This window comes from Anopheles coustani, chromosome 2 (assembly GCF_943734705.1).
Source record: "Anopheles coustani chromosome 2, idAnoCousDA_361_x.2, whole genome shotgun sequence".
Classification (NCBI taxonomy): domain Eukaryota; kingdom Metazoa; phylum Arthropoda; class Insecta; order Diptera; family Culicidae; genus Anopheles; species Anopheles coustani.
In genome coordinates, this window is record NC_071289.1 from 72,594,163 (window position 1) to 72,618,373 (window position 24,211).

The 24,211-nt window shown below is 45.8% G+C and overlaps 2 protein-coding genes across 2 annotated transcripts in view; one reads left to right on the forward strand and one right to left on the reverse strand.

The window, feature by feature from the left end:
* LOC131266959 (rap guanine nucleotide exchange factor 4) overlaps positions 1-24,211 on the forward strand; it is a 99,237-nt gene that overhangs the window by 66,339 nt on the left and 8,687 nt on the right. Inside the window, exons 6-17 of the mRNA XM_058269661.1 lie at positions 138-256; positions 5,440-5,526; positions 5,857-5,998; positions 6,403-6,589; positions 8,981-9,126; positions 11,679-11,823; positions 12,307-12,480; positions 13,716-14,037; positions 14,815-14,904; positions 15,090-15,204; positions 15,542-15,795; positions 16,004-16,174. Of these exons, the coding sequence (XP_058125644.1) occupies positions 138-256; positions 5,440-5,526; positions 5,857-5,998; positions 6,403-6,589; positions 8,981-9,126; positions 11,679-11,823; positions 12,307-12,480; positions 13,716-14,037; positions 14,815-14,904; positions 15,090-15,204; positions 15,542-15,795; positions 16,004-16,174 (1,952 nt within the window). The remainder of the gene's footprint in view (positions 1-137; positions 257-5,439; positions 5,527-5,856; positions 5,999-6,402; positions 6,590-8,980; positions 9,127-11,678; positions 11,824-12,306; positions 12,481-13,715; positions 14,038-14,814; positions 14,905-15,089; positions 15,205-15,541; positions 15,796-16,003; positions 16,175-24,211) is intronic.
* LOC131266960 (uncharacterized) lies at positions 17,760-22,232 on the reverse strand. The gene is made up of 3 exons (XM_058269662.1): positions 21,522-22,232; positions 20,348-20,427; positions 17,760-20,269 (listed from the first exon to the last, which is right to left on the reverse strand). Exons 1-3 carry the CDS (start codon positions 22,195-22,197, stop codon positions 19,241-19,243), a joined length of 1,785 nt encoding a protein of 594 aa, XP_058125645.1. The 5' UTR covers positions 22,198-22,232; the 3' UTR covers positions 17,760-19,240.

A 24,211-nucleotide genomic window follows, 5' to 3' on the forward strand; every position in this document is an offset into this window, starting at 1 on the left:
TGATATTTAATTAAAAGATCCGTTCTTTCACCGGTTTCAATCAAGCAGTTCTCCCACAGGTTTACCACTTTCTAGTTGCTTCGATACATTTCTAATAATCCTTTTCCCTCTTTCTGTCCGTTCGTTCCGTGGAACAGGATTTGGCCAGAGCATGCAGACGACCAGCACGGTGCAGACGAACGTGCAGCAGCAGCCGTCGCCAACGAAAAAGCAGCTCAGTCCGGATCATCCAAATCCTGCCGCACCAATCACGGAGGTGAGCTTACACTTTACCCTCGTTATAGTGCACCCCTCCCCTTGGGCCCAGCGACGGTCTGTCCACTCTCCTGGTCGAAGTGAACTGAACTACTCGCAGCCACAAATGTGTGCGAGATTTTCTTTCCCCGCGAAAACGTTAAACGAAGAAAAACTAGACCCCGAAAGTGCACCGTCCAAAAGGTGGTCAGCTCTAATGGTCCCTTAATGGTGGTTGGCACATAAAAACGCATCGGAAACGTGGGCTGGCGGAAACGCACGTATAATCGTTTACCCCCCGGTGGATGCCGGTCACGTGCGCGGTCTTTTGCACTTCGTTAGTGGCCGCGTCGGGTGCCGGATTGCGCTCCGGTCGCATGGTGGATTTATTGTTTCCGGTCTTTCAGGATTAAATTGCACACCTGAAGTTGAGCGATCAGCTAGAAAAACTCGCCAGGAAATTGAGCGCTCACTAAGCTTGTGGTGTCCCTTATGGCATTCCATCGTGTGTATGCTTTGTGGCAAAATCGATCTTTGTGATTAAATTGAACCGAGATTTGATAATTGTTCTACATTCCTATAGAAAAAGATTGATCAAATCAAAATATAAACCCCTCTACAACGGCAAAGATAAGCTTCAAATTGCACGATTGTTAATTCCTAAAGATAGCAGCGATTATACAAATGTTTCCAATGCCATCAAACCCTCCTTATACTGCTTTCCCATTTCGAGCAGAAAATGGCGAAAAACAAGCAAAACCTTTCCCTTAACCATCTCGCACCTGGTCGATGTATTCGCCTCTTCGTGCCCACAGCAGTACCGGCCTTATCTCGCACACCGGCTCATAAATGTCACCATAAATTTCGGTTTCATGGATTATCGTCAAAAAGTGGTCAGAAAAGTACGCCAAGTGCGGTGCTCCCGCTTCGCTATCACACGATAAAATAAATTACTGGGAAGGCGTACACGTTCGTGAGCTACTTACGGTGCTTGATGGCGTTCAGAAATCCTAGCGGGCGAGCCTAAGTAGTTTCCGTTTGCTTTTGATCGTCAGCGAGGCTGAAAATCAAATCACCCACGCCGTCCGGATCAAACACCATCGTCGGAAGATCCCGGGACTCGAATTCGCAATCATTGTCCGTTGTAAAACACCACGCCATCGGGGTTTGGCCATGTCCACCCACGTCGCCTGAAGCAAATTCGCTATTCAAACGACATCTTTTCAGACGACATCCGAACGTCCTCGTCGTTCATTATTGCTGCTTGTTTCTGTCTGCTGGGTGGGCCGCCCGTTTCGGTAAATCTCTTGCGGTTCTTGGCAAGACTAGGAAGATGGAGAGGACATTCTGAGGAACTTAGAGGAGCGTGGATCTTCAGCCAGCGAGCTCCTTTCTTCGTCCCTACACCCGTGTAGTCAAGCGTTCGTTTGACCGTTTATTCTCATTTCCTCACGTTGATGTCTTCCGGACGCTCATAAAAAAGGCCGCGGCCCCTTCGACGTGCTTCCTCCCCCTACCCCCAAGACATCACACTGTCCAACCAAGCCATCGCCTCACGCGGCCGGAGGACGTCAGTAACGGCCCTTAACGCAATAAAAGTGGATCCAAGCGAGGATAATACGAATGCTAATTATTGCTCCGTTCGGCCGTTATCGCACGATTGTTTTATTGGGTCTCTTGCCTCAGGGTTGTAGTTGGCCCGTCGTACCATGTCGTTTGGGGGGCGTTCGAGATGGGCTCCACCTACCCGCTTAACCAGCGCGGATGTTTTGGGCCAGACAGTTGGCCACAACGACCACGAACGCGGGTGGCACGTTGCAATCTTTTCCACTTTTTTCATCCCGACATTAAATTCACCACCTTTTTGGTGGTTTCGGGTTTTCGCTTCGTCGCCATCTAGGATCTTTGTACGATAATAATTTAACGGTAGATTACTCCAGCACACCCACTCATCGGCAAGGGATGGCTTTAAAGTTAAATGAAATGAATGAAGGAAACAAAATAAACAAAATACCAAGGAGTATATAAATTAGATGGCACGTGTCGAGAAAGACATTCGAAATGGATTCACGTGCAGTGAGTCTACGAATTAAGTTCACGTTTGGGTCATTGAGGTTTCTGAGGTGTGTCACGTAATAACCACGCTATCGTGTTTAATTGTGCGTCTTAATTTGTTTATCTTTTATCACTTTTTTCAAACGCTTCCTCTCGCGAATTAGATCAAAAGTAATAAACCAAGGAGTACAAACATAAGCAACGAAAAACAAAATAACACCTCATTATCTTAATGAGTGCAACTGTAACTGACCCATTTTTCGTAATATGGCTCATTAAAAAACGCTTGCAAGCTGCATATTTGGACTTGACCCGTTCATCATAGTACGTTCGAGCCAACATAAAAATGCTCTTAGCATAAAAAAAGCTCCAATTAAATTTGAAACCAATATCATACCACCTTTCGTCGCGTAGATGTAGAAATCCTGCCGAGTTATCAATCGGGTGCAATCGAAAACCAATTAAAATGATAAAATCTAAACCTCACCACCAGCGGGAGGATTCCTTCGAGGGAAAATGGAAATGGGCGGGGATGTTTTTCTACTCCCGACGCGAGCGTAACTAGTGGAATCGACAAAGTTTCGAATATCTTGCGGTCATATTAAGCATTCTCTCGGCCTTCGGTCCGCACCGACGTCCTCGTTCTATGCTCGGTGGAAATGGAGTCTCGTTGCAGAGAAGAATCTGTCCACCGCAAATACCATTGCTGAGGAGAGTTTTTCCAATCGGAAGGGGGCGGTAAAAAGGAATGATTCAATCGATTTGATTACATCCGCCCTTTCGGGCTGCCTGCGCTTGGATGTGGTGCTTAGCTCACGTCTCTTGGTTGAAGAATTCTTCTCCTTGTCCTCAAAAAAAAAGAGGGAAATTCCTCTTTCAGACCCGGATGATAACCGATTTCCATGCCGTCTGTAGACAAACGGAAGCTTCCGAAGGGTTAGACCTAACTGACCACCGATGGATGACGATCAATATTTAATCGTTTAGATTTCCATTCCCGGAATGAGATATGGATAGGGATATTACTTTCTTCTGCCACACGCCCTCCCCGTTTGCGGCTCCATCTCGAAGCTATAAGAACGGATAGGACCGGGCTACCTACGCACGGAACATTGTCATTCAATTCACTCACCCTCGAGGGCGCAGGGCGAAGAAAATTGATAATGTATAGCTTCCACCGGCGCAAAACGTGCACCACAAACTTTTCCCTGCGTTCGTCTAAATCTTCGTGATTGAAATTTCAATTAATCTACTTGTATGTTACATTAATCTACTTACTCAAGACCGCATCGACGGCGAGACCCTGGGCAGGGAAAGCCACGAATCGTCCGTAACGCGCTTTCCCGAAAATCCACCCCGTGAAGAACTTATCGACGGCAAACTTTTCCCCCGTTATCATCGCCCCGCGTCGGCCCTTTCCCCCTCCCGACGGTCGAACGTCGTTCATTTAGACTCCGATCGTCAAGAACCGATCCCTTTCCGGCGACCGGCTTCCGGGGCACGCGGTACAAAGTTTTACCACGGCTGAGCCGCGGACCGAGCAAGAAACGTGCCTCGACGTGGCACACTGGGCCGGTCTGCAGTGGGAGTTGATTTCCCGCTGAGGTTTTCCTCCCGCAAGGAGAGGACGAAAAGTTTAAAACCAACGCGTCAGCTTCAAGCGTCAATCTTGATGCTCTCATCTCGTTCGCGATATTATAATTTAATTCCGATCACATTGACAAGCACAGTTGAATCCATCCAAAAGATTGAAGGATAAGATTTCCAATGAAATTGTTCGTAATGTTGTGATTGTGTTCAAGTACATTACTCATCCTTCTTTTGTTGATCAATTTTAAACCTTCAAAATGGCAAATAAAATGTCCCAAGAAAAAATAAAACCCCTCTTACTGGACAACAGCGATCAAAGCAGCAAACCACATGCACCTGGAAAGCCTATCCTGCCCCGGCCTCTCCGGGCACACGCCGTAGAAGTGCCATAAAACAAAACCTTGGTGGTAAAACTTTTGCACACCACATTAAACACAATTATCGTTCATTTCGGTACTTTTATGCTTTCGTTCCCTCGTAAAAGGCGAAATGGTCCCTGCAAAAGTGAACCCTTTTCCCCATGAACCTAGAGTGAGAAAGGGAAAACGAACGGGGAAGGAAGATAGTGTGTGCTTGTGTGTTTGTTAGTGAGGTTTTCAAAGATTGCAATCCGTTCCCTGAATCACTTCATTGCTCGTTCGATTGTTCACTCACTCGCCCTGGGAAAATCGCACTTTGATCCTGTTTCATTTTTATACACTCACACATGGTCATGTCTCTATCGTTTAACCCTTAAAATATGCAAATACGGTTTCAACCACCCCCTGCTTCCCTCCCTAACGGTGAAAAACAAGGCCGATAGACGGACGACCAACCGGCAAAGCAGCGGGGAATATGTAAACGATATTGTTTTAGTCATTGTTGCGGTTGTTTTGCCCTCACTCGACTTTCCTGCTACGGCCGTAACACGACGATGGTCCGCTCTGATGTAGATCACAAGCATTTTTAAGCCTTCCTGTATTCACCGTGATTGTCCCGGGGAGACCTTTTGAGGGCTGATCGATTTGCTGATAATAGCCACAGACTCGTCTTTTGGTTTTTGAATCACTACTCCACCGTTGTCGGAAACTCATCGTTTCGGAAATGGTTTTTCATGAATAAATTTTATGAACAGGAAAGGAAATAAAATGGCTGCAGATGGATTTCATTGACGCAAACCCTTGTGGGAAATAACCGACCGCCGGGTTGGTTGTATACTTTTTTAGATGGAAAACTTTCGATGTGCTCCTATTAAGCCTAGGTAAAGATTGATTGTTGTTAAACAATTTCCATCATGTTTTGTTACACATTGTCCCAAATTTTATAGTTGTAGTAAATAATATTAGCTTTAAAAGGTAGGAAGAATCAAAAACCCAATCGAGTAGTCACTGAAGAAGTCACTGCTTCATTCAGATTTTGATATAAAGCACAACTTAATCTTGTTGGAATTAAAGCCATTAGTAATCGCATTTTGTTAAAAAAAAAGCTAATCGACGATCTTACACCGGTTAAACAAGTAATCTGTTTACAAAACAATTACCTCGAAAACTAATCTTAAATATTGTTTCCCTTTTCCTCCAGATACCAAGTCCTGCAATGTCCCGCATGGGTTGGGCACTCCGTGTTCTCCTAGTGTCAGACAATACCAGCTGTTTAAAGGACCGAAAGGTGAGTATAGCACACGGACACACACACACATACATCCAAACATTAGAGAAGTACTCTTCCCCGAGGGACCGATTCATAACAGCGCCTCTTCGTGTGATATGATCTAACCATGCGAGTTAACCACATTACGTTGTAACGGCCTGACACCTCACCAAAAAGAAAAAGAGGTTGTCTGTGTCTGCTGGGAGAGGCAGGAAAAGGACACTTGCACACGCACACCGTACACTACATGGCCAAAGTACACAAATTAAATTCTTATCTTTACTTATCGCCTCCCGTTGTCCTTTGTTCTTTTTGCCGTTTCGTGTTTCCCCCCAAAAAAACAACCAGGTGGGCGGAAAATTCATCCGGAAATGTGCCCCCGGCACGGAGCTGGTCGAGTGGTTGCTGAATCTTTCGCCGATCGTGCACACGCGAACGCAGGCGGCCGGCATGTGGCAGGCGCTGCTCGAGGAAGGGGTCCTGTGTCACGGTAAGTTCGCCGTCCAAGGGAAGGGTAGTTTTTTTCTGTTAAACGCTTCGAATGTCCGAAACAAGTGAAACGATCGTTGATGGCATTTTGTTGAACAATTTCACAACGTTCACTGCAACGATTTCACGATGTTGCATTATGACATGTTTATTTCTTCTTTTACCTTTTTTAATAAACACGTTCGGTAGTTTTTCTATTGTATATCTACACTGTACAGCACGATAAATGTTTCCCTGCTTTATATTACTTCAACATTTTCACGATGTGTTACTACGTCTAGGTTGTGTTCATTTTTCAACTCGATTTTCCTCGTGCTTAAAGGTTTTTCCTCTATACCCCTTTACTACACTACACATGGTTATTTTCTCATCCGTTCTTGTTTTTTCTTATCTCGCTTTCCACAGTGGCAAAAGAGCAGCCGTTCAAAGACAAGTGCTTTCTGTATCGCTTCAAGTCGGATGAGGACGGTACGGCGGGCGGTGCACCGACGTCCGACGATGTGAACCACGCGAACGAACACATCCGAGAGGCACTTCCGGCGCTGTTACACCGCGGCCCGGATGCAACGCTCCGCATGATCCTGAGGAAGCCGTAAGTGCCGCATCATACATCCTCCGGTCCTTTTGCCGCCACTTTCCCAAAGCTGCTGCTGTTTCTTTATTTCCATATTTATAAATACATTTTCCTTGTCCATCGTACTCTTGTCCACTTTTGCACTCGTTTCAATTTACGTTTTTCCACCCGCGCACAATATTGTTAGCCGTCTCCATGCGAGCGTTGTAATGCTCTTTTCACCCGACGCGTACATGAATAAAAACAGAACCATGCAAAGCAACGCCAACGCCAACGGTCATGTTGGATATTTATTATTGAATTTTAAATTATAATTCCACATCGCTCCGCTTGTTGGTGCAACTTATCGGTACGACGCGGCACTACTTCCAATCCTGCCATTTTAAGCATTCTAAAGCGAATGCAACTTGGTTGCCTGGTTTTACTTATTCAGATATTTATTTCATTCCTCTCGTCGAGACTGGTGCACTTATTGCATTTTTTTTTTTAAAGTTTCTTACTTTAACTGATTTTAAATGGTTGCTAAACGAACCCCCGATCGTGTTTTTCCCAACTGGAGAGCCTTTTTATTACACCAATAATAGCGACTTTATTAGCGGTGGGTATGCTTTTTTTTTCTTCTCCATCTTCGTCGGAAAACTTCACCCGAGGAGCTGTGTATTTGTAATTTTATGATTCAATTTTGAACCACCATAGTTTCGACTACGGTAAGCTCTTTCCCAGGAAGCGTTTCCCCACCCCGGGGTTGGGAAACGCGTAAAATGGATCGTTCGGAAAAATTATAGACACCACTTTCCGACAGCTACGAGTTGCGGCTTGGAAGAATAGTGTTCTCCTCGCAGCATCTCTCTCCTCCCTTCGGTGAAAAGCTGTTCGAAATATTTATTACTCAACTCAACCGACCGTTCTCGACGACTCGCACTTTGCGGAGTAGATGGGGGAGTTTGTGCAATGATGGGCGGAGCAAGAAATTGAGCTGCAGTATCATTTTATGCACCATTGAAAATATGTTGATCGTGTCCGGGCGTAAGTTTCGACGCCGGCAGACGGAATGGGTGAATTTTATGCTGACTATAAATTTCGATAGTGAGCCAAGTTTCCGCCTTCCGGGTCTCGGCTTCTAAATTATGCCATCGGAAAGACATTATGTCGTCCGAGTAGTTGGTGATTACGAGTGCATTCCGTGTAGAGTGGCTTCTCGTTGGTATGCGTCCCGTTCGTGCTCTTATTTTACAGTCAATTTATGATAAGGTTCAGGGAAATTGTAAGCTTTACTTATTTAAAAGTTCTTTCTCTTTTCGCCATTAAAGGAAACCATTATGCGTACCAATGTTATCATTCTTTTACCAAATGGTTAATAAAAATGTAATAGCATAGAATTTGAACATTAATTGCCTTAAACGCGGGCACAAGGAAATAATAGCATGCATAATAAATATTAAGAGTCTAAGTTAATAACGACTAATTGAATTCAATTTCAACCCAACTGTGCTTTTCTCGTCGTTGCACGTTAATAATGATAATAATCAAAATTTTGCTTTTCCCGAATTTTTAAACCGGAAGATTTTGCTGGCGGCTGGACTCAAATAACGCAATTACGACATACCAGCCCGTTCGACCCGATCAATCACTGCGGCACGTTTTTCGCGAATAGAAAAATCAATTCAAGCATTGAACAGCCCTCCCTCCAGTTGATTTGGGCAAAACTTTCCACCAAACCACTAATTGGACCATTGGTAGTAGGCGTTTCCTTGTAGCTTCTCCACCATCGACATGATGTGCGAGAGGGACGGAGAAACGGGGGGAGAGAGTGAAATTAAATATTTCAATGGAGTCTTTGATCCTGCTGGGCTTGCTCGGGCCAAACTTGAGCCAGTTCGAGCGCACTTGCGGGAAAATCGGTCGGCCCACGCCCAAGCCCAAGTAGTGCAAATATTGTCCAGCAAATTAAGTCTCTCCAGGCTTTGCTAAGAAATGCGGGACGAAGAAGTTTTGATTTGCAAATGAAAGCCCGGCCTCAGCGTTGGTGCTAATTGAGATCAAACTGTTGTTATTGTTGTTGTTGATGTTGTTCACCGGAAAGTTGCCTTTTGATGGAATGCTACTTTACATGCAGGTATCTCTTCCGTTCGACGAACTAGAGGAATCTTTCAGGCAGCCTGTTGAATTGTTAATTTAGTTGCTCTTAATTAGTGAATTACACGCGTTCTATCGAGGCTCGGTGCTATCCTTCCAGCGAGTGTACAAGCACACACACACACACACATAAGCTCGTAATGTGTGTATATTATACTTTCAAATGAACTGACATTTGCACATTCCGGTGACGAGGTAATAATCAACCAGACTCGGCTGGAATGCGCACTACAAGTAAGACGCTTGCCTAATTGTACCTTCCCCTTTCAACAGGTCGCATGAGCGGACGCAGGAGGAGCTGGAGCTGGTGTACGAGGAACTGCTGCACATCGCCGCCCTGTCGCATCTGTCAACCTCCATCAAGCGCGAGCTGGCCTCCATAATCGTCTTCGAGGCGCACGCACATGCCGGCACCGTGTGTAAGTATGCCAAGCGTCGCGGAAGGTCCTTGCGGTTTACCCCCCCCCCCCCCCCCCCTCCTTCCTGGACCGCAAAACCCACAGATACCCTATGTCGTACGATCCACCGAAATCCATTCCCTTTTTTGAGGATCCCTAATGAGATTGCTCCGCACCGACAAAGCATCGAATTTTCGCTCCGTTTCCACCGAATGTGTCCCTTGTAAGACGAATTGATATTTTAATTTTCCGCCCCATTAGGTGGAAAATTTCTTTTGTGTGTCCCCCGGGACGGGCATGTTTCCATGTGCGTCGTTTCATGCGGGAACCGATACCATACCGATGATCTACTTGGATAAATATCTCCGTCTTCTCCGCCAAATCCGATAGGCACTCAACAACCTAGGAAGTGTTTCTTCAACTCATCCACAGGTTTAATGGATAAATTTTCCGAGCTAATCAGATTGATTTGCATAGCATAGGATACAGTTATCCTTGATAATTGGAAAATCGTTTGTAGGTGTTGATGGGAAGCAGTTTGACGCATGTAGAAGGAGAAGACCAACGAATTTGGAACAGGTTAAGTTTGACGATCTTTATCACCCCACTTGTGAGTTTCTGGAAAACCAAAGTAAAAAAGGATATCAACATGTTTCCTGCTGCTTGGCCGAGGCACCTTGTTGTGACTTGTACCAACCTAAAACATCCATCAATCATTACGCCGACAGACGGATCCGATCTAGCACATCGGTTTTCCTAAAGGGACTGTTTGACATTTCCTCTCGTTCGACCCCGACAGACCCGTGATCTATTACAGTTACAAGAAGAATTTTGCCGTCGAGTTGGGGCTCCTTTTTTCCTCACCCGTTTACCGCTGGGAGTGGAACCAGCCCGATGAGGATGGGTTTTGCGAGAGAAAAACTCATCATTATTCATTGCCTGTTTTTCTAAGGTTCGACCTTGTTAAAACTTTCAACCCTAGCCGTGCTACATTTTGATACGCTACGAACGATCCGATGGAAAACTCAAACGGACTCAAACCCCCGTGGAAAGCTACGTGCAAAAAGTGACTCTAAAATTAGTGTTTTGTTGAAGTTTTGCCACGGTTTTTGGAGCGTTTACTCGACATTCATATCCAACAACCCGTTTTTATTACCTGTTACAAAATTGTGGAGCACTTCAGGAAAGTCTGTACATTCATGAAAATTTATTTCGTTACCAAACATTTGTTTTCTCTGTTTATTTCTTCGGACGTTGTAGGTATTAATTGCAGAACGTCCACATCTTTTAGTGAAAACGTATTTGCTTGCATTTTCTGTATGCACTTATGTGTACAAAAGATGACTTAGATTTGAGTTTCTGAATTTTTACATCAACATGGAAAATAAAATATTATAAAGGTTGTCCATATGTATTTCGAAACCGGATTGCATGATTGGATAAGGTCGATGATGAGTAAAAATGGAGTTTGAACTAATGAATAAAAAGTTTGAAGCAAAAACTTGCTATGAAACTAATCTACTGCATGTATATGCCTCCGTTCGTTCTTGTTTTCAACCTCCATGATTCTGGAAAATGAAATACATTAGCAAGAAATCGTCCCAACGAAAGCATCTCTTTTGAACTACCTCATTTCCGGCACTAGCAAGTAAATTTATTAGTTTACATAGAAAACATTCTCACATTAATTAAAACCATTCCTCACTAAAGGAATCTTCCCTCTTCAGTCCGCCGGTTGCCTCCTCCCCAAAAAAGGAATCCGTTTGTGATGAACCACAGGTCGGCGAAGGATAGTGCCATTATTACATACCTCATGTCCTTACATACTCCTCGAATTTCTTAACGTACCATTACTACAGAACACTATCGTGGGTTGCAATTGATTCAAACCAACCGTCGAGCGGTAGAACCGGTCCGAGTGCGGCTTTCGAAACTATAAATTATTTCAACCCCTCCCGCCCGGAATGTCATAAATTTTGTTTACCCACCGTGCGCAAAATTTCAACCAACGCTCGTCAATCACCAGGGTCGGAAAATGGGAGGATGTTGAAGGTGCACGGTTGTTGGATATCTTCCCCGGCGAGTGCATGCTTACTGACCCGGGAAAAATCCGCCAGTGTCCTTCGAGTCTCTCCCGGCAACCTCACACCCCCTTTCGAGGAGCAAGTTCATCAGTGAACCATTTCGTCGAACAAGTTTTCACCTTGTTTTATCGAGATGTAAATGTGAGAAATTGCGTAACGGAATGAAATTAGGTCCTCATAATGTATCGCCCGGCTCATCGCCGGCGCAAGACATTAAGCTTTACTCACGCATAACATTAACTGGCTGGATGTCATTAGCAAGAACAAAAGTCGATGACGGTCGTCTATCGTCGCGTTTTTTTTCTCTCCCTACCGGTACCATTTCGGCAGGAGTAACCAAAGAAGAAAAACGTTAAAAGACATACCATTAGCTTCCATAATGGATGCCAATTTTCGCAGTCCTTCAACCAGAATCCTGTGATTAATTTGATGCCGCTTCGCATGACTTGCAGATCCGTCGTAATCTTCTTGTTCTGTGCCCTTTTGCAGTGTTCAACCAAGGTGACGAAGGACGGTCCTGGTACATCCTGCTGAAGGGTTCGGTTGACGTCGTCATCCACGGCAAGGGTACGGTCGCGACGCTCAAGGAAGGTGACGATTTCGGCAAGCTGGCACTAATCAACGATGCCCCTAGGTGAGTTGCCGTGGAATGGATATGGCTCCTTGGGTTTTTTTATTTTCTTTTTCTAATGTCTTTGGTGACGAACATTAATTTGCCCAAATCTACAAATATTGAAAACGAAAGCTTATCTAACAATTGGTGGAAGTAATACAAACGCATTAATTGTCGTCGTAGTATAAATGTAGTTAGTATGAATCATACAAATAATTATTCAAAAGTCTATAATCTCTTCTAGGATAATCTTTTTGCTTCATTAACAAAAAAATACGAAAAATTCTCTTCATTACACTAAACATAGTACCGGTCACATAGTCCAAGCGTTTAAGTGCTTGCTAATAATCCTTTTGTGTTATTTATTTTGTATTTCTATTGCTTTCACAACCCAACGGTTCTAACACATTTCGGCACGCGTTTGTCGGGGGACGCATTTAAACAATTCCAATAAACGCAACGATGGAAACCGCACACAACAAAACAAACTAAACAATCGTACAGGGCGGCCACGATCGTGCTGAAGGAGAACAACTGCCACCTGCTGCGGGTGGACAAGGAGCACTTCAACCGCATCCTGCGCGATGTCGAAGCGAACACGCTGCGGCTGCAAGAGCACGGCAAAGACGTACTAATCCTGGAGCGGGTCGCCAAGCAGCGCGGCTACTCGGCATTCAAGTATGGCTTTTCGTATAGTGGTTTGATGTTAACAGTTGCATTTGTTTTATTTTAATTCGACCGGTACACTAGCTGTTGGTGGCAACCCAGGGCTTTAAATGGCGATGGTTTAGTACCATAGTAATAGAATCGGACATTTTAAATTTAACTGTATTATACACAAGATCGGTCTAGGTTAAACGCTTTTTTTTGTTGCCTCCCAAAATGAATTGACTTCAAGATGAAAAGTCAAATACCGTTGCTTTCAGTGTGTCTGATCTGATTTGAAGAGACATCCGCTGTTCGCTTGGACAAACCAATAATGGAAGCAATCCTAACGTTCTTACAAATATTTGCAAAACTCGCCGTACAGCTAAACCCGTGATCTTTGGCATTTGCTTAGGACAAGTAGAGTTTTGGGGAAAAAACAGCAGACCCTTTTCACAAGCCATCCGATTGAAAAAGTCTCACAAGAAGTACGCTTTCCCTTTTCGCCCGTTCACGCTTGTTCGTCCTTTCTGGAGAAACTAATATTTAAAAACAAAACCTAAAAAAGGCTGGATCGTAACAAAACAGACACACAAAAGTGAAAAACCCCCTCCCGCTTTCAGGGGACGACGATCCCTTGGAGAACTAATTATCCTTTTACCGGTGGTCTTTCATCTTGCCAGCGATGGAGATATTTTTTGTCCTGTGGTGGATCGTTGGGGGAGAGAGGGGCGTGGGGCGACGGCAAACATTTAGCTAATTAAGCCAGACCGGATGCTTACATTTGGCTTGTGATGCAGCGTACGGCAGAAGGCCGCCGGTGCACTTGGGTACACCGTTGTTTTTTCAAGCAATCTGGGTTTCTTTTTCTGCCGAACCGAAGAAGTGTAGTCGAAAGTGGAGAATGTCGACGAGTGTCCGGTGTCGAGTATCGCTTGTCGAAAGCTGGAACCACATTTTGGTGGCCTTGTCGACAGGACGCAAAAAATCACTCGAATAATCTAATCCTCCTAGCTTCATTCTGGGGTTTTGTATACCTTTTTTTTATATTTTTATGATGTTAAGGCGAGGCCATTTTAATTAAGCAAATCTGTTTACTGGTCCTTTGCTGGTAGCCCCCTCATCTTGGAAACGATCTCGACACTAGAGTTTAATGGTTTGAGAATATTCACCCGAATTTAGAGCTCATCCTACTTTCCGGGTTTTTTTTTTTTCATCACTGCATTTTCAATTCCGTTCTTCAAACTTTACCCCTCGACACAAACCAGATACACGGTTATGTCCGGTACGCCACAGAAGATGCTGGAGCACCTGCTGGAGACGCGGCTCGGTGGACAGGCGGGACCGAACGATCCGTTCCTGGACGATTTCCTGCTCACGCACATCGTCTTCATGCCGACCCCGCTGCTGATCGACGAGCTAGCCGCCAACTATCACGCCGACGCCGACATCGACCTGCGGCAGGCGAGCGAAGAGGACCAGGAGTACTTTCTCACCAGCAAGCGGCGGGTGGTGCAGTTCATCCAGCGGTGGGTGCTGGCGGTGCGGCACGCCGTTTTCGACGATCCACTGGCGGTTGAGTTTATCGAGGTGAAGTGCAAAAAAAATTTAAACATTTACATGTTAGCAGAATTTACCACAACATATTTGATGTTGTTGTCTATGGATATAAAATGTCAGTGCTTTTGAAATGACGAAAGCATTACTAAATTTTGTGCTGAGCTCATACGAATGGTTTCGCACGTTCCTCCTTTGTGGTGTTAAAAAAAATCATTCGGACGAACAATATTATAATATGAGGTTTTGATTGACCTGATAGAATGTACTCAAACGGTGTACTAAAGTCAATTATTCATGATGTATCCATGTAATCTTATTCCCTTATCCCCTGTCGTCTCAATGATGGCAACGCAATCTACACGATTGGTACTTTATTCTTTACAAAAATGAGCGATTTTGATGGGCACGTAAATAGCTCCGGGTGAAGAATTACGCATTCTATTGCAGGCGTACCGAAGACAAGAAAAGAAAAATCTCAAAAAGCATCAACACACTCGTTCCGAATAATCTACAAGACATTTCGCAACCTCGCGTTGATGGATTATGCCGGAAGGGCTGTCACTTTCCGCCGGGAGATCATGTACATCCCGCGATTCCATGTTTAATGCCATTTTGTTCGGTGCGGGATCCTAAAGGAAAGCGATTTTTTCTTCCAATTTCCGACCCACTTGGTGCAACATTTCCTCCCAGCATCTCCTCTCGAGTGGGACACGCACGAACGTCAAGTTGACGGTGGAATTGCATTATTTTTCCATCATTACGCTGTCACTGATTTGACCTTCTTTTTCGACACTTTGCCCCGCGCAGGAACTGGCAACGGACGTCGAGGCGGAACCGGCACTCCAGGAGGAAGCGAGCATCATACATCACGTGCTAACGCAATTATCCCGATATCAGGTGAGTGAGTCGCTGCAAGTGGAGCCAACGTCGCCAACGAGGCCGGTGTCTGGATTGTGCCGGCGGGTGGATTGGCCCGGACCCGGGCACCGCTCCGCGGGTGTGGGAGGACGCTTTTAAATAAATCTTCGTCTCTGCCGCTTTTTTCATGCTCGCCCCGACCTGGAAAACCTTGGAACCCGTAGGAGGACCGGCAGATGAACGCTACCCAGAAGTGGAAACTCCCACCCAACGGACAGCCGATCTGCCTGTTTAGTGGAAACACACACTCAAAGACTGTTATACGCCCGGATGACGATAGTAATTAATTTTCTTTCACCTACCACCTACCTCGGTGTGCACAGCTTCACAATTACTCCCCCTCGATTATCCATTTCCTGCAAATCGGGTGACTACCTTGTGCTGGCCTTGGGCAGCATATAGGAACTCCGATCCCCACCCTTCCGTCACTGATCGATTATCAGGTTGCCTGCTCAGCCGCATGGGAAAGTAACCTTCACAAACTTTTAACACACATTCACACGCACATTTCATCCATCCGAAACCATCCCGCTTGATGAAAAATGATGCTCTGCTTGTCGAGTCTAACGTGACCAGCTTCACTCACACCACACCTGATCTGCCTGTGTTCTTGTAGTAATTTTCCGCGTGTACTGCGCCGACCATACGTACTGCACCCTGCGCTTCCCGATGGCCACCACGGCGGAGGTAATTAAGGCCTGTGCTGCCGACAAGCTGCAGATCGCCCGGCTACCGGAGGACCTGCTGCTGGTGGAGGTGAAATCGAGCGGCGAGCGAGTCGTGTTTAAGGACAACGACGTCAGCTTACCGACGGCGCTCAGCTTGAACGGACGCATCTTCGTTTCACCCAAGGACCACCTGGACGCGTTGGTGAGTACCAAAAATTACTTCGATGGTATAATGAACACTGGGACAGATATCATCATCAACAATCACTAGTATCATGTAATTGCTGCTCAACAAATAGGCAAGCCAGATTAAGGCAGGGCGCATTAATTTCAGTTTTTTAATGAAAACTATTGAAAGGCAATATAACTATGTCAAGGACCTTACACATTTTTTTTTAATTCAATTTAAGACACCCCTGCCCGAGCAGGAAGTACCGACGGAGGCTCCGGATGTGGACTTCGAAGCTCTATCAACCAAGGACGTGGCCTACCATATAACGCTGTTCGACTGGGATCTATTCTGGGCTGTGCACGAGTACGAACTGCTGTATCATACCTTCGGTCGACATCATTTCAACAAGGTAAGTACACAAAGAGAATCCAAGAAAAAACTATAGCACATTCCATTCGTGGAAGAAATTTATTGTTAGAAGAATAGAAAGAAATAGAATTCGTGGAAGAAATTTATTGTCCCGGCAATCCCAACCAGAGAGCATGCTGCCGTTTAACCCATTTCCACGCTGGCATCTGAAAAATGGTGCCTCGACAGAAAAACATTTCGTATCGCTCTCGTTTCGGAGAACAGATCTTCTGATCCATTCATCTAACGTCAAGCAGATAACGGTTTCGCTTGGAGCCGACGTCTGGATGGATACGAGCACTTTCGTAACGTTGCATTTGTCAGTTGTACTGCCGATAAGCGGTACCACCATCGTTGCAGCATGCACTTGCATAAATCGTTCGTGAATTATTGCGGCGCTTCTGGGAAGTTTGCTGTGGCGTCGTCAGTTTTCAAGAAGTCTCGTGTTTGTGTTGGGAATAGTTTCAATGTTGCGGCGGAAAGATGGTTTTGTAGCTTGGTTTTGTTTGCTCGATTTCAAAGCGCTACGCCCGATACAGCACGCTTATGTAAATAGTTCTAGTGAAACCAAGAAACATAAATGTTGACATTCAACTTGCTCAATGGGGAAATGAAATTTGTATAGCTAATTTTAAAAATCAAAACATTGCTCAGCCACCAAAAGACGGTCAGCTCTAATTGGAGAGTGCAGATTGTAACAATAGAACTGAAAATCCGCTTGAAGCCATTTTCTAAGTATGAAAACTTTCCCACCCGCTCTTTAGCTCTGTCTGTACTACTGAGAGAATGAAGTCATAGTGCACCCGGTTGCGAGCGGTGCAATCACTGTTTCCGGTTAAGAAAGATGGTACGAACGGATGCACGAAAATCTATTAAACTAATGAAAGAGACCGTACAAAAGCGAAAGATGTGTGGGCCACGGAGAGCAAAAGCTGAATCACTAATTATATCCTTCCGAGATAGTTTCGTGGAACTACATAGAGGTAGTTCCATGTGCTGCGATAACATCAAAGCCAAAAGTCGAAAGGTGCTGATCTTTGCATTTTCCATTCAGCAAACTCTGAATGAGGTTCAATTCCATTAATTTTGTTATTCGCGAAATGAATTGCGTTTAGTTATGTTTTTTTGGGTTTACACTTCATTAGTGTCACAAACATTCAGCTTAAATGTAACAAACGCTCTAACTTTCTCGTTTTGTAAATTGATACAAAATGAGGTTGATTTCAATTGATTTCAAACTTTCTATCCAAAATTACTAGCACAAAAATTGAATTCAATAGTCAATTTTAAACAATACTAAATAAAGATTGCCTTTAAAATTGGATTGTTTACCAACTTGGCTCAACTCGTTGCCAAACAGCGGCATTCATTATCCCAAACAATATTTTGTAAATTAAAACAAAATATGCAATTTATTTGAACAAAATTCAACATAACATGTTTTTCCCTTGTCAAAGAAGTAGATAGTTCTCTTTCTTTGTTGCATTTTGATTATTTTTAGTTTTTAGTTTTTTTTTAATTATTTGTAACAATTTCTTTCCATTCTCTATGCTCATTACTTCGATACGATTTGTGGTGTGTTGTTTAGAACAAAAGTTTATTTTTAAGTATTTTACCCAAAGTGTGTTACATAAAAATGGTTAAGTTTTTACATCAAAAGTATGTGTGGTATAAGTTAAGATAGAGATTCCTCCCAGAAGTCCTATATATCAATTAAAAAACAAATCTACTATCCTATGCTTGTTATTGGTCCTGCTACAATACCCACGTCTGGTACGGTTGCAGTCACAACAGTTAAGGAATGCCAAATGTTGGTGCCGTAAGTGACCGTGCGCGGCGTTTTCTAATGCCTAAATACCATATGCCCTTGCGCTGACGACAGCGTAATAAGAAATAATGTAACTCTAATAAAGCGGCGCAACTGCTTACGATCCGTTCCCACTTTGCGTCTCTATAAATCTATCGCTCCATCACTGACTTAACTGTCGACTTCACTCGGATGCTGCAGGTTTGGTTAATGTTGGTTGCGAGAAGCTGTTGTGCTACCTTTTCTTTCCCAACGTTCACAACCATTGTCTGTTGTGGAATATTTTAAACGCCAAAGTGCAAAAGGGGATGTGGAAACAGAGCAAAGCAAGTCTCCTGGACCGGGAATCTGCGGAGTTGGTCGCTGGTGGTAGCGGAATCGGACGGAATAATCGGTGGGTTGGACGTAGAGAGAAACAGAAAGCGAGGCAGAGGTTAGGGGGGCAAGGAAGGATCCGTATACGAAAAGAATCAACAGAGTAGTTGGGCAGTTCGTTTCGAAAGTATATAAATTCCGATGCGAAGAAAACATTAAAAAAAAAACTGCTGGAAACAAATCAAGTGTTCAACAGCAACAAGTAAAAAGAAAATTCCTCAAACGGTAAGAAACTTCACGTCAAGTCAAGCGGAATGGGCGATTCCATAAAATTTATTCTCGCTTCTTCCTATCTCCTCTAAAAGCGATCCTATAGAAGTTTCGCGGGATGTGAACTTAACGTTCCTCTCAAGAAGCATAGCGTTGCCCGAGTCACCGAAGGCGGCGATCGATACTTGAACTCGATACTAGCGCGTAGTAATATTCCTTTACCATTTACTCCCAACCCAAACGCAAAACCCCCACAAGGTTCAAAGTCGCTATCCGGCATATTGAATACTCCTCCCGGCATTTTGAAAAAGGGTGGTGGCTTCGGGGAAAACAATCCAATTTGATGGCCATCGCTCGCTCCTTGTGGTGATGTTAATATGCTTTGAAGATCCACCCTGGACTTAATCTGGTTATGGCTTTGACATTCTACTACTAGACTGTTTGCAATTCTTCAAGAAGTAGGACACTAGTCTTCCTCCTGTGTCTTTGGCGTTGGTGGAAAATGACACCGATAGAAGATAAAACGATTACACAAGAACCACTCAATGCTGTTGGATGTCAAATGTCCTATGTATTACAATCATTGATCTTGTTCAACAGTGAAGCGGACTCTCCGTTTTGCTTGCTGCTAGTTGACATTCGCTACGCCTCCCCCGTCAATTCCTTTGCCAGCCCCTACTTGTCGGTAATCTGCATCAATGCGACGTATTTATTGTACTTGGTGTAGTTCCGCCGGCCCGTTTCGTCGTTCATCAGGACGCACGCATTCTTGTGGCTCGGATCGCGGATCGTCTTCAGGCGGATGTGCTTGGTAATGTCCCAGCGCCAGTTGGATCGGTACGCGCACAGCGAGCACTCGAACGGTTTCTTGTTCAGATGGCCGACGATGTGCACGTGAAACCGGGAAGCCGTCGAGGCCCAGAACGAGCAGTGCGGACACTTGAACACCTTCTTCATCAGTGCCGTCCCGCCGGCCGTCGGGTCCACGCACGGGATCCGGTTCGTAACCTCGCCGTACCCGGGCGCCGTCTCCACACCGCAGAACGTTTGAGCCTGATGTGGATGACCATCCCCCTCCCGGCTGTCGTCGTCCGTATCGTCATTCGTCGTCGGTTGAACCTGCGTCACCAGGTTTCTAGCCTCTGTAGTGTCCTCTTCACGCCGAACCGCCGCATCCACGACGGAACCACCCTCAACCAATCGCCTCCACGTTTCGTTCGCCTGGCCGACCTCGGCCTGCCGCATCGCGCGTCCCTTCGCTTCCGCCTCTTCGAACGAATGCGCCAACAGGTACGCAATCAGGTCCTCCTTGTGCGCCAGCTTGATGTGGTTCGCCAGCGCCTCGACCGTTTTGAACGCAAGATCGCAGTAAATACACTTCGTCCCGGGGTTGTGCGTTTCCTCGGGCACATCTGTCATGGCCGGTTCGTGCTTGGTAAGGCTGATCGGGAACTCCTGAGCCGGGCTGTGGTCTTCTCGTTTGCTTTCAGGCTGCGCCGTCAATGCCGATAGTGGCAGTGGCTTCACGAACCGCTGGCCAGACCCGGCCGAGGTCGACGGTACCGGTGACACACTAAGCGGTATCAGATTCGGGATGGGTCGCGATCGTTTTTTGGTCTTTGCGTCATCTTCCGTTTCACTCGTCGTGGGGGGATTCTCGCCTCGTTCCCTCCGGTCTCCTTCACTAGCCTCTAGAACGGTCTTCTAAAAATGGACGGATAGCAAACACAGCAAAATTTCAGTACAGAAATCATCCAGCATGGCAGACGGGTTCCTGCTTACCTTCTCCGGGGAATATGGCAAAGATTTGTTCAGCTGCTCCAGGTCCAGGTGGATCGTGTTGTTTCGCGTAAAGCTGTTGGCTGGAGTAAGGAAGTATGAACGAGGAAAACGATTAAAAGTGGTGCTATAAATCCTAAGCTCAACAATAGAAACTCTTATCTTAGGTCAAAGGTTAACACGAGTACACTTCCATTGTCTGCAAGTTTATAGATTTACAGACCTTAAGTCTTAAGATAGATATTTAATCTAAGTTCTAAGACATATAATTTAGTCAAGGAGTAGTCAATTCATACAAAGGAGATCCTTTTGAAGAGTATGTTTATATCCAAGAGCTTACAAAAACAAAAAGTTTTCCATGAGTCAATCTTGTCAGTAGAATATACAAAGACAAAAATATTCAAACTTAATTTAGGCATAATACAGTTATAAAAGAGTACCTTCGACTCTTTGTTTGGTATTCTAATCAGATATTAGTTTTGATTAACGAGTTCATGTTGATTGCGCCTTTTTGGTATACCAATTCCGGTAGAAAGCATAAATGAAAAGAGTTCCGGTTCATCTGCCATTAACACTAGAACTACCGGACCAGTTATTTTGACTGGTCAGGTACTTTTTCATTCACATTTATTTCTTAAGGCGGAACAATTCTACCAAATGTTAATTTGCCAAATGTTAATGTTCAAAATTAAAATTTTCTTTTTAATATTGAAAATAATTTGCGCTAAAGTTTCAAGCGTAAAAGTTGTAGTATTAAGATCCGGTAGTTGGCTGGGCAATGTGGAATTCTTGTCATAGCACATTTTTTAACTAATATGATAATGATCAGCTATCTAACTAGCTGATGACGAGTGTAAGTAAATAATTGTTAGTCAATTGAAACACATTCATGGCTTTTGTGTTTACAAAGAAAATTTTCCGTCCCGTTTAGACGTCTTTCTTTACGCAGATGTTCCGCGAATGAAGAACTTCTTGATGAATGAAACTTGAAACTTCCCCTATAACAATCAGATCTCTGAGTTCTAAAGTGATTCATGAGTCCCCATGAGCTACTGATGAAGTGCGTAAGGTATTGACATTCATATTGACTTCTTCTGGTACTAGGACAGATAGTCTTCAATTGAGAATTAGGTTCTGGACTATTCTGATGACCGATGGTATGACCAATAAGACTTACTTCCAAGCGATGTGCTTGCGCCAGCCTTCTCGATCTCCTCCAGTAGCTTCGGCAGCCCGGACGCCACTAGCTGCTGCACGTAAGCCGATGTCAGCCGCTCGGCCTCGCTCGATCGCAGCAGCTTTCCAGGCACTCCGCCACCCAGGTAGCCTCTCTGCACCCGTCGACGACTACCGAAGGCCGACTTTCGAATCCCGTCGACCGACCCGTGCACCATCTTCATGTGCCGGACCAGCTTCTGGTAGTGGCGCGACGCGTACAGACACCGTTTGCACTCGTTGATCACGATCTTCTCGCCGTGGGTATCGCGCAGGTGCGTTAGGTACTCGCGCGGGTTCTGCGTGAAGTACGCACACCGGCCGCACGAGTAGTTGCGCTTGATCTTGCACTGGGGCAGCTGACGTTCGTTTTCGGTGTCCTGCGGCGTTCCCGGTGTACTGTCGCCTTCCGACTCGTCCACCGGTGACCGGAGGGTAATGGAGCCTAGGCTACGGTCGGCAAACTCCTGCCGCCAACCTTCCATGAGCTGCTGCTGGTGCTGCGGGGTATCCTCGTCATCTAGCGTGGGACTTCCACCCACGGGCGATTCGCTCAGGTGCACCCGCTCGCCACTGACCACCCGCCGCACTATCAGCTTGTCGCCGGATCGTTGCACCATCGACGGGGCAAGATCCATCTCGTCTCGGGGGCCGCCTCTAGGCCGCGTACACTAACAACACTCACACACTTTAATATTCCTTCTTTCTCGGTCACTGGTGGAATGTCGATAGCACAGGTAGAATGTTTGTCCTCTGGGTCACGTGACTGGTAGGAAGTTTGGATAGAGAAAGCAGAACTTTATCCTGAAATTTAAACTTATCCTATTCACTTCAGCCCTAATCGGAAGCGCCGCGCTCTAAACGTCCAACGCCTTTGCGACGAGCCGTACGCGCGAAAATTAGTATTCCTCCCGACGTCGACGATGATCGCACGGGCCCAACATTATCTCCCCTAATGATCGAGACCGAGGAGCCGCGATCGGGTGAGACCAACTACGCGTACCCGCCCGTTTGGCGCACCAAGCAGAGTACCATTTGCGGCAAAAGAATGCCTTGACATAGTTCTTGCGCGCGCGCGCACACACACAGCGAGTGCGAGACGGAGAGGAGCGAAGCGAAGACAAATCTAACAAAAAAAAAAAGCTGGAAAGAAAAACTTGGCTCCGCGACTCGTCGCCGTCTTTCGTCGTCCGCCGGGCGCCAATAATCGACGCGCGCTAAACTATAGATCGGTGCGAGCCTGCTGGAGGCTGGCGAAGGGGATGGGGGGTAGGGTAGCATCAGAACAGAATCCGATCTCGCCGTCGAGAACGAGAACTTAATCTCTTGTGCTCGCCGCTCCCATACCCCCCACTCGCCCCCTCCGTAGAGCGCCGCGTCTTGACCATGAGTAGGTAGCGTCGCACTCTTGTTGTTTCATTATGTAATCTGCACGTTCTCGGGCACGTAAGTCTCCGCTCCGGTGTAACGTGAGGCGCGCGCACACCGCCACCGGTGGTGAGGGGATTCCAGTTTGCTGCCGACACGTTAGAGTTTTCCTTGCCTTTTTTCACCCCCCCTTTTCTCACCACGCTCGCACCAGAACACACGACCTTATCTGATAGCATCTCAAGAAGCTACAGCACACTACATTCGCGAGAAGGCGCCTCGCAGTGTGCACGCAGATATGTTGTTCCAGGGTGAGTTCGTGTGTCTGTGTTTGTGTGTGTGTTTGTGTTTCTGGTACTCAGTCCAATGAATTCTGGGTTGTGTATTTCACATTTCTTTGAAAGCTTTTGTTTCGCGGAGTACACAGAGTTCGAAACCCGGAGGCTATCGATAGCTAAAACGGCTGGGAAAGTCACATGGTTCCGGACCGCGGAAAATGGCGCCGCCGATGTTCGCACACACACGCACACGAAAACAACCAACACATGTTTCGATAAACAAACGATCGCTATCGAACAAGGATGGAAGAAAACTGATGATGATGGGCGGAATGTGGGGATGCCCACAACAACAGCGGCAAAGTTTACGGCGAGGGCGAACTAGGGACACGTGCCATTTTTACCTTCGCATGCCTGTTTTTTTTCTCCTTCTTCTTGTTGTTTTTCTTCGTCTTCTAGTAGCTCCGGCTACTAAACGTAATTATTATACGAGCCTACTGCTCCTCCCTCTCCCTAGAGGAGGAGGTGGCCACCGCGTCGGAACGGAGTGTAGAAAGAATTGAATTTCAACGAGATGAGCTACCTCTCCTCCCTCTCCCCAAGAAACAAATGGGAAAGAGGCCCCCCTTCTGGGGAAGATGTTTGAATAAATGAGCTGCCGCACGGGGGGAGCACGGGGGATCGTTTGCTTGGGTGGGAAGTACAGAAGTGGACCGACTCCGCGCGTCCGACCACGGACGACCATATGTCGTGCAACCTTGTCGTTCCAACCCCTTGGCCGCTCCGGGCGTGCCTCAACGAAGAGACAGGAAGATTGATTTCAATGGAATAGTTTGTTTCTGCAAAACTTGTCATCGCGTTTCCTCTTCACTGATAACGCGATCGCGAATGGCGTCTTTGGGACGCACTCGCCAGCCGCAAACCTATACATGGTCGTGGCCTTACGGACTGGGGTGGCCTTTCCGTTTCTGTGCCACTCGGTCACGCTATCGACGCGTTTCGCGTT

Coding starts and splice junctions, on each gene's coding strand:
- LOC131266960 (XM_058269662.1), bottom strand. CDS start 22,197: ATGGATCTTGCCCCGTCGATGGTGCAACGATCCGGCGACAAGCTGATA. Junction 20,428..21,521: donor CGCAAGCACATCGCTTGGAA/GTAAGTCTTATT, acceptor TCCTTACTCCAG/CCAACAGCTTTACGCGAAAC. Junction 20,270..20,347: donor TGCCATATTCCCCGGAGAAG/GTAAGCAGGAAC, acceptor GTCCATTTTTAG/AAGACCGTTCTAGAGGCTAG.